The sequence below is a fragment of the Scophthalmus maximus genome, chromosome 8 (genome assembly GCF_022379125.1).
Source record: "Scophthalmus maximus strain ysfricsl-2021 chromosome 8, ASM2237912v1, whole genome shotgun sequence".
NCBI classification, from domain to species: domain Eukaryota; kingdom Metazoa; phylum Chordata; class Actinopteri; order Pleuronectiformes; family Scophthalmidae; genus Scophthalmus; species Scophthalmus maximus.
The window spans coordinates 19,080,460-19,090,716 of NC_061522.1; the positions used below are offsets into that span (position 1 = coordinate 19,080,460).

The 10,257-nt window shown below is 43.0% G+C and overlaps 1 protein-coding gene across 1 annotated transcript; it reads right to left on the reverse strand.

Annotated features, from left to right (window-relative positions):
- Positions 1–1,071: 1,071 nt before the first annotated feature.
- On the reverse strand, positions 1,072–6,548 carry ptger1a (prostaglandin E receptor 1a (subtype EP1)). Its single transcript, XM_035638540.2, has 3 exons — positions 6,175–6,548; positions 4,507–5,417; positions 1,072–2,249 (listed from the first exon to the last, which is right to left on the reverse strand). Exons 2-3 carry the CDS (start codon positions 5,374–5,376, stop codon positions 1,980–1,982), a joined length of 1,140 nt encoding a protein of 379 aa, XP_035494433.1. The 5' UTR covers positions 5,377–5,417; positions 6,175–6,548; the 3' UTR covers positions 1,072–1,979.
- Positions 6,549–10,257: the final 3,709 nt, after the last annotated feature.

A 10,257-nucleotide genomic window follows, 5' to 3' on the forward strand; every position in this document is an offset into this window, starting at 1 on the left:
GCCATTTCAATACTTATACCATCGTTCGTGGGCCATACTACATTTTTGAACACTTATATATTTTGTATTTTTTTATGTCTCTGTCTTCATTTGTTTGTTGTTGTGATTTTAACTTTTGCTTTTGTTCAGCATTTTGAAAAGTGCTACACAAATACATTTTACTTAGCCTACCTGAATTTCTATATCACACTATAACCATTCTAATGCATTTGCTGGAACTGCTTCTCCTTGGCAAATCCTGCACCTTTAGCACCACGCAATGTGGCGTGCTCTTTTCTGTATCCAAACTGTGCTGCCACGCCTTGATGATGTTTCTTTGGATTTTGATGTTGAATCTGTTACCTATTTATTAATTTACTTTTTACACATTTAAAAAGTAAAATAGTTTTAACCGTGGTTAAAAAGCATCAATGTGTGCCACAGATGTGAATGGCTGTTTACCAGTAGAATGGACTTATGTGCAGACCTATTGAACAGAAAGAAGAAATTGTTGCAGCTGCAGATCACATCAGTGTGGTTGGAAAGACATGATGCAGGGGAGGAAAACAGATGAAAACAGGAAGATGGAAATAACAATATTTCACTGAGGCACGGGAAACATTCAAAGATACTCACAACAGACACAGAACTGCTTGAGAAGACAATTGCCTCTGTAGGAAGGCAGAATACCTTCTTGATTTAATAGCTTATTATCTGCATGACCTTTTGGGGATAATCCTCTTTTTTTCATTATCATAGTGATCTGTGTAAAGCGAAGTCCAGAGAGACTCTGCAGGAAATCCCTTGCTGCAGATCACACGATCCTCAGAGTAAATCCTAATCAACCTACTCATGCAAAACCCAAGTTCCGATTTTTAGATCAGTACTAAGCAGACTGCTCGGAGAGAAGAGGAAACTCTCCACAGTGATTTAACTCTTGAACTGATCAAACTAATCCTGTCAGTTTGTATAGGGCTATAGTTTATATTACTTAGAATTGTGTGTTTCTAGAATAATTTCAAATGATAATCTAAAATATATGCAACAGTATACAACACTACCGTAGCTGTGTAGTATATTTATTAACCCGACAGAATATCCTCCTTCTCCACACGGGCCTATCTGTTAGGAAAATCATGTAAAAGATAATAAGTCAAAATAAATACAGAGTGCAGGTTATATGTACACGTCACATTACTTTGTTTTATTTACATTCAATGTTATTTACACCTCCTCAGTAAATTGAGGGTGGAGTTCAAGTATTAACTTATAAAATTATAAAACTGTATAAACACATGAAAAGCATAATTAAACATTCATAAACTCCACAGTATTTGAATATTAACATTCCTTTATGAAGTACATTCAGCAGAGTACTGAGAATTACAAATATACTGTAAATACTTCTGGTTTAACTCTGGAGCTCCCTCTGATGGTTATACAGCTCAATCCTTCCACATTTGTCTGATGTAAGAGCAAGTCACTGTGCAATTTGTTTGTTTACTTACAAAGAGGTTGAGAAATAAAATCAAATAATATTCAGTCCCTTTTTAAATATCACTCCTGCAGCCCTCTGCAACGTGGTTAATATTGCCTACATCTTTGCCCTTTGTCGTTATGAGTTTCCAAATGAGGATATAATAACAATATGTTCACTTATTATAAGCAAACAGTTTAAAGTTCATGGTACTTTGTGCAAAATCACAGCATTAGCGAGCTTCCATTTGTACGGTCTGACAAAGAACTCACTGTTAAATTTTTATGGATGGATGAAGGAGACGTTTTGGTTGAATCCCTTAAACAATACTTCAGCGGATAATCCAAATTCGATATCTATACTGGTTTGCTCCGCTATCACAGCAACAAAGTGTGTACTTTTCATCTGCTGCTACTTGGCTCCCTCCATCTAAATGTCTTTTGCACACCGAGTTCTTCATATGTTCAATAACCTGCTGACAAAGTTCAACCGCAAAGTATTAATGTCAGTCCTTTCTTTCAGCTCACACATGGTTGACTTCCTTCTTGTCAGAGCTGGGGAAAGACGTGGGCTCCCAGCGGCCTAACATGCTGCCCCTCAGGCCCACTTGGCACTTAGCGATGAGGTAGATTTTGCGGAGGACGGTGCGGCGCAGCAGTATGTAAACCCAGGGGTCGAGAATCTGGTTCCACGTGGCCAGCCTCACGCCCATCACCATCAGGGTTTTATAGTTGGACAGGTCGTCCCCAATGGATCCCATGTAGGAGCGGATCACGGACATCAGGCCAAAGATCTGCAGGCAGGAGACACATTGCTTGCATTTATTGTGTGGTGAAAAAAGTGAAAAACACACTGGTGTGACAGTCACATTTAGATTACTCAAAAAGCTTTGCTGTGATGATGGCAACAAAGTAGTTAGTCTGTGTTTCGGCACAGCTGCACAAGCAGGGTGTTGTTTTCACCCCTGTATGTGTGTGTGTGTGTGTGTGTGTGTGTGTGTGTGCGTGTGCGTGTGCGTGTGTGTACAATAAATTCCACAACACAAGGACAGATTTTCATCAAATTTGGTGGGAGGGTATCTCCAGATGATTCACTTTTGTAGCTAATTGGTCAAATGTCAAGGTCACGGTCAACAAAACATATGGTCAGAAAACATTTTCCAACAGATCACTGCCAATAATAGAGCTAGAGAGACAATCTAAAGCTTATATTGATCATCAGACAATCATCCTCCATCATATGATATCTTAAGATTGTGATGTCATGAAGAAGTCATGATGAAGACATCATGCATATTTCAAAAAGGCACCTTTCCAGGTATCTCTGCATCCTATAGGCCTAAAGACATGACCTATGACTTATATAGATCAAAATATAATTTCTGACCACAAGGTAGGAATGATGTAATGAAGTCTGATAATGACAATCTACAAATTATTTGGATTAACCAATCACTCGTCATCATATGGTATAAATTACATCAAGAATAACATTGTCTGATTAGGGTGTATGTACAACGTATATGTAGGGTTTGCAACAGCCCTACGATGCTTTTCATTCTTAAATTGATCCCGTTTATTTTAATATAAATACAACAAATATTATATATTCACCTGAAACCTTATATGGACTAAAATGCCCTCAGTGCCTGGCATTAATTGACTCTAATGTGGTTTCGATACCAAGTAGTAACACTGCACAATAATGAATATCGATACAAAAGTACCAATATCGAAAATATACTTTTAATATTAAAGCTGCAATGTATTATAATGTGGGGGAGAGAGGTGTGTCTTGAACTAACGTAATCACGCGCATGCTAAAAACCTAAGAAAGCTTTATTGGAAAATAACAAATGTTTAAGGTGTGAAATTCCTGAGTTCATGAGGTGATCTCTGTCTGCACACACAACAGCTGCAGCGAGGCAGAGAGCAAGCACCGAGTGGACTGATCGTGTGCCCAGAGGGTGAGCTAATGTGAGATCTAATGGATTACGTTCATCTGGAATTGATCCAGGCGATGGAGAAGCAGCAGAGTTTGCCATCAGTGACCCTCTCTTTCCCGTTGGACTGTACACTGAGAGCTGTGTAGGTAATCAATATTTGCTATCATTATTACGGTTAAAGTAAAAAAAAACGTAAGTCAAGAGTAAAAAGTCCTTGAAATGAAATATGATGTGCAGGATTTCAGTTGCCTCGGCTGACAAAGACCTTGGTCTGGTCCAGGAATCACATGGTGACAACACACTACACGCGCCACTGAGAAAGGTGTAAGTTGTTGTCCCGCCCTGACGGGCGAAACAGACAAAAACGAGGCCTAGAGCGAGCTGTCAATCATTACGCATTTTCCAGGGAGGAGCTTTAATCGGATAACCGTGAACTGCTGCCGCGTGACGACTCGAAGTAAAAATCTGTGTTCAGTTGATATCGCTTTCTAAACCCACAGCTACTACACACAACCCACACAAAAGTCTGTAAATTTGAGGAGGGGGTGGATAAGGCCTTCAAAGTTTTTTGGGGGGAAAATACAGAAAGAAAGACGTGTAACGTGCTTGAATTCATACATTTTGTGCAAAAATAGGGGTTGACGGTTCTTTTTTTAAATTTAAAAACTTCACTTAATAAAAATGGCCGTCACTGTAATGGCACGAGTGAGAAGTGTTCACACATTCAAGCCCCTCTCTCTTTTTTAATGTGTTTTACTGGTAGCTTTAGTACAGCTACTAGTTGTCATCATAAAAAATCTTTATGTTTGAACAGTTAGAAGCGTTCATCGGTGCCTCCGTCTATGCTGTGTTGGGTCCTTGAATTTGAGGGAGTTGGGCCTGAAGAGTCCTTGAAATTGATATTCCAGAAGGTGTGTGCAGTAGCTGACATTAATCTGTAAGGACTGGAGACTTACAAGTAGTATTATGACTGGCTTTTCGTGGCAAGAAAAATTCTATTTCAGTATATTATGCAAACTAGAGAAGAAGAGAACTAGTGTATACTAAGTTGGGTCATTATGACCTAACTGCATGCTTTCTTCTCACTGCACTTCCTAGCACTCACCAGCAGAGGGCTCCAGCAGATGCACGACGTGACCATGATGCCAACCAGCTGCACCACCATCTCTATGTCGTGGGACTTGGCGGAGCGATGGGAGCCGGGCTGCCTCCTGAGCCGAGCGAGCACCAGCGTCATTCCACTGATGGTGTTGCACACGAGCGCCACGGCAAGCGAGGTCAGACCAAGTCCAGAGAACAGCACCACGAATGCCACGTCCACCTCCTCCGTGTCACTGAGCACTTTGATGAAACACCAGGTCCCTGGGTCCTGGTAGGAGTAAGAGCCCAGGTGGAAGCAGGGCAGCATGGCCACACACAGGGCTACCAGCCAGATGACAGACAGGCAGACCTTTGTCCGTGTTTTGGTGACCAGGGATGAGTGCAGCAGCGGCCGGGTGACGCCCAGGCAGCGCTCGGCCGCCATGGCGCAGCCCATGAAGAGTGGGCACAGGCCGAAGAACACCATGCTGCCACCCAGGAACTGACACATGCCATCAGAAGAGTTGAAGTCCTCCGGACGCACACCTCCATGGAGGTAGAGTCGCAGGACCAGGGCGCCAGGGATCACGTGGCCAATGAAGTCCGTCACCACGAGTGAAGTGGCAAACAGAAGGAATGTGGCCTTGGAGCGTCTGCGCTGGAGGCAGTAGGCGTTGGCCAGGATGAAGATGGCCACAATGTTAGAGATGATGCCCAGCGTCATGGACAATATGACGACAATGACGCCGCTGGTGGTGGGCTGCACCAACGTGAAGTTCCCCTGCTGCGACAGCCCTTCAAAAGCCACCCTGGCCTCCACCTTCCCTCCGCTGTCATTAGAGAAATGAGAGAGGAGCGGAGAGGCTGAGGAGTTGTAGTGGCTCAGAGCTAACATCACTGAACTCTGACGGTCATGGTGTCCACAGTTAAGCGAGGCTGCAAGAGAAAGAAGAGACGGATCTGATGTTTAAACTGCCACTGAACCAATCAAAGTAAAACTCCAGTGAAGCTGTATTGGAAGATAATGGTCACACATTCCTTATTAATTATAAACCTTTATGTTGGTTTCTGCCCTGAAAAAACCAAAACTGTATCTTTTTTCAGATTGGGAACTGAAGCACTCAAGTAAATGAGTTAACACACACAATGCTGACATGCTAGATTTTTTTTGTTCTGCAATTTTTTTTTATTTATCTGAAAAGGTGACACATTTAAGCAACAACAGAATTCCAATGAAGACACATAAATGAACACAACAGCTGTCATGATGCAAGTTGAGTTTTTTTAACACAGGCTGTAAACAGGACAGACTGGCAACATGCAGAATATTAAAATACACTAGATCTGATCAATGTGTTAATACTGTGGCATATTTGATCCTATGAAAGTCAGTTACTACTGTGTGTATATATATATGTATATATACATATATATATATATGTATATATATTGTTACTTTCCCCCATACATCCATTTCTCATGGAAAACATGTTCCATCGCAACATTAGATTTGCAGCCGTTTGCAGACTGTAAGAAACAATGAACAGTCAAATTCAAGTTCATGGTAACAAAGACAGTAAAAAGTGTCTATCAGATTGCAAACATGCAGTCTAGTTCCCAGATTAATCTTCTCTAAGAGAAAAAAAAACCAAACAACAACTTTATTAATTACATTTATCCAGCCATGGCTCACCACTTCATAGCTCTAATCTCCTTCTCGGTGCAGCTGGACATCCAAAAGATGTTTGTTTTCCTTGTGACAGATATCCAGAGAGAGAGAGAGAGAGAGAGAGAGAGAGAGAGAGAGAGTCTCAGCAGAAAGCGTCCAGAAACAGGGGGGAAACCTTCAAATCATTATTCGCCTCGATGATAAAGTGCAGCGCCTCGATGATGTCCCGTGCGTAATACTTTCCACGGCCGAGTGCGTCCGGCTGCCGCATGGTCGCGCGGAGGGTTGCGGAGGACCGAAGGCACTGGAGGATTCCCACTGACACTGAGAAACACAGAGCCGCGTTTTTATAGAGTCTGTCCTCCTTCAGGTCCGTGAGGGCGTCCTCTGCCGCCGTGCGCCCCCGGAGCCAGCCCCCCTCTCCTGCGCGCCGCGCCGCGCCGTGCCGCGTCGTGCCGCGCCGTGCCGTGTGTTTACTACACAGTCATCGCGGGGGTCACACGCGCGCTCATGTCTTTACTCACCTCAATGTGTGTCACCGACACTTCCAAGAAGTTACCTCAAACAGCCCCGGACAGCACAGATATACAGATCCGCACTGCTGCAGACACAACGTCGACTTTTTTCTTCTTCTTCTTTTTTTTTTTTTTTATGTCACCACATTGTTTGGATTTAAGCTCTGGGTCAAGATCAGACTCCAAGATCGACTTTTACTGGTTGTAGCCCTAATGGATTTGTGGTGAAGACGTTTTGTCTTCTGAAGTTCCACAGCCGAGATTCTTTCTTCTTCTTTTTTTAACTGTTTAAACCATGTGCTCAAAATAACCAGGGGGTATCAGTTGTCTGGTAAAGATCCAGATGATGGCTATACTGTTAATCAAGCTGCTGTTTCTCTATTCTCTGAATAAACGACCTCCAACTAGGTCAGACACTACATTGATATTAAAGAGATTTAATTAGATGAAAATATCTAATAACTCTCAGAAGTGTTGGTTTCGAAGTTGTATTTTTTTGGAAAGATCCAATCACCTATTTGCAAACTCGTCGGGATTTGTATGGAGAGGTGATATTCGCCCTCATGATAGATCCAGATGTTTTCCAAGGACTCTGATATCGGTCCTGAGGGTTTTTGCAGCTGCATTATTGGAAAACATGTCAAATTTCCTTCATGCTGATTGACAGTCTGACAGGGGAAACCACGAGGAGGCATAATGTATCTCTGATTTTGGTTGCTTTGCCGCATACTGGGGACAGGTGTTCGTGTTTGTTTTATTTTTTAAGAGAGCCTGGCAGCCCAGCTGGACGCATACTTGCATAAGTTGTGGTCTGGAAACAAGGAAAGAGCAACATCCCAAAATTGGCTGCTGCTTCACAGGAAACAGAGTGGAGGTATAGGCACTGACACTTAAATTGGGTTTACAAAACTTAGACGGAGAGACGCGCGGAGGGAAGGTTTTTACCGGCTGGCAAGCGGTGCAGTCGGTGCGGCGGCCGTCTTCTGACGATACGTTGTAGAATTTCACAACATGTTAAAACATCAAAAATGTCCATTAGGGAAGTATTCATTTGTGAAAATTGCAAAGGGGCATCTGTTCTATGTCAAAGGACTGATGTCTGCAAAAAACATTTGACAGCGGCAGACGGTGAGCTGGGGTTCACCTAACACTGAGTAAAAACACATCTGGTGCGGACACATAACCACTTTCAGCAGCTTTCCCCCTTTCGACGAAACAAGAGTGCACATCCATGCTAGCGGCTCACAGAAGGCTGCTCAGCTGCAGCGGTGCTTTGAGCTAAATGCATTTGTCTGCACGCTGACATTCTGACTGTGGCAATTTGGACATGCTGATGTCGAGCAAATGTTGTCAGCATAAACTGATCAGCTCTTATCGAACGGCGCAGCCGGGGCCGGGCGGGAGCGCCATCGGTTTTGCAGGTATCGTTGCACACAAAATGTTGGCGCTGCAGGGAAAGTCAGGGGGTCCCTACAGAGGTAAATCTTCTGAATAACTGTACAAAGAGTAAAGTCAGTCTAACCTGCAGCTGTCCAAACATTTCAGTCAAAACCCAAACACCTCGGGCCACCTTGGTTGCCGAGGTATTCAAGGTTCCGACCATGAACCACCTGGCTTGTGTTCGTCCCATGACCTTTTTCTTGTTCTTCCCCCCGTCTCCCACTCTCACCTCATCTGACCGTTGATTCTCCGGTCAACAGTCAGATCGGCATAATAAGCAAATAAAACTGTCCACAACAGAGGTTTTAAATGGCACTAAAGGTCAAATAAATATTGAAGTGATGATAGGAGTCATCCAGCGGGGACAATGAATGTCTCCGTTTGCATTTCTCGGAAGTCCATTCAATTGTCAAAGTGATTTAGTCAGGACCGAAATAATGGACTGACGCATCGAAGGACCATCTCTAGAGCTGCGCTGTGAGAATGTCTCTCGGTGGAGTGCAACAATCCTACACATGATTGTCTGAATCTTGCAGTAGAAATATAAATCTATGAAGCAAGAGGTCTGGTGATCTAAATGATTTATTAGCTCTGCCAAGGAGGATATGATTTCATTGGCGATTGTCTGTTTGTTTGCTGGTTAGCAGGATCATGCGAAAGTTACTGTGCCAATTTCCATGAAATTTTGAGGAAGGGTAGGGCACGGTCCAAGGAAGAGCTCGTTTCATTTTGGAACTGATCCGGATAAACAAGCAAATCCAAGAATTGTATTTCACTTTCTTTTAACATGGTGACATAGGGCATTAGCCTTGGTGGAGTTATAAGTGCTTTTTTTTTTTTTTACATACGTAAAATAAAATTTAAAAAATCCTGGATCCACCCCCTCATCCGCATCTGCACAAACATTTAATGGGTTCTTCCCACATCCCAGGCCCTATCTCTGCACCAGTTTTTTACATAATCCTGCTAACAAACAAACAAAAAAACTGCACCAAGAGAGCGTAGACCTCCACCAAGGCTGAGCAATCCCCCACCTATAGGATGTTTCAATAATAATCCTGGATCCAGATCTGGATTCCTCACAAAATGTAATCACGAGACTTCTCTTTAATTAAAAAAAATTGCAAACAGACGCGGTTGAAAACGTAACCTCCTTGGCAGGAAACAGTCAGTAGCAGTCAAACGCAAAAACTGCTTACAGTGAATTTATGCATGTTCAGTTCTGACCCCGACTGTCGTTGATTTCAAAGCCCACAGAAGGAAGTCAGCATTAGACATAAGCTTGCTTTATATTCTATGAGCTTCATGCATGTTTATCAGCACATCGAAATAGGCATGTTTCCGCGTCTGTTGCTCTTGGACCGGAGAGCCAATAAACGATGTCTGATTGTCTTCCGTTCCTGGTGCCCCTGCAGCCTCTTGAATGCAAAAAATCAAGTGTTTGGCCACCGTGTGCGTTAATCCTCCCGCTCTGAAAGGAGACCCCGTTGATCCATTTTTTCCCCATCAATTGCGCTCACAAATGGTTCCATTTGGCCTCCACAGACCACTGGCTCGTCCAATATCAAGTCTGGGGTTTATGGGTTTGAGGTTCCTCTACACCCTTCCCCTTTCACGGACCACAAAGTGAAAAAAACCCAAAAAGAAAACAAAACCGCTGACTGCATACCTGATGATCTTCGAAGCCCTCTGAGAAGGAAGAGCCCCTTCAGCCTGGAAAAGTTTACAGTAAGATATCTATCTTCACTCAAGATGGAAATGTAACATTGAAAGAAAAGCGTCAGAGGTTTTCGTGTTGCATGTGCACACAAGTATTCTATCTTGGCTTCCAGACTCTAAACTCCCCCACCACAACTGTTTAACAGTTCCTCTCATCGGCCATTTTGCCAAACCGTTCTCCAGAGCACATGCCTGTATGTCAGAGAGATTGAGTATTTCTTTACATGTGAGTAGCTTTGAAGCAGAAAGGAGTTTGGTTTGCCAGTAACTGTAATCCCTAATATCTGAAATATGAGCCCTTTTTTTTATTACTGCGAGGTACATTCAGGCCTAAGACAGTAGTTTTCACAACTGCAATGTGCTAGTTTCAATAAAAAACAATATGACATCATATAAATGCTTTGAGTGTGGCAAGGGTAACCATGGGGTCATC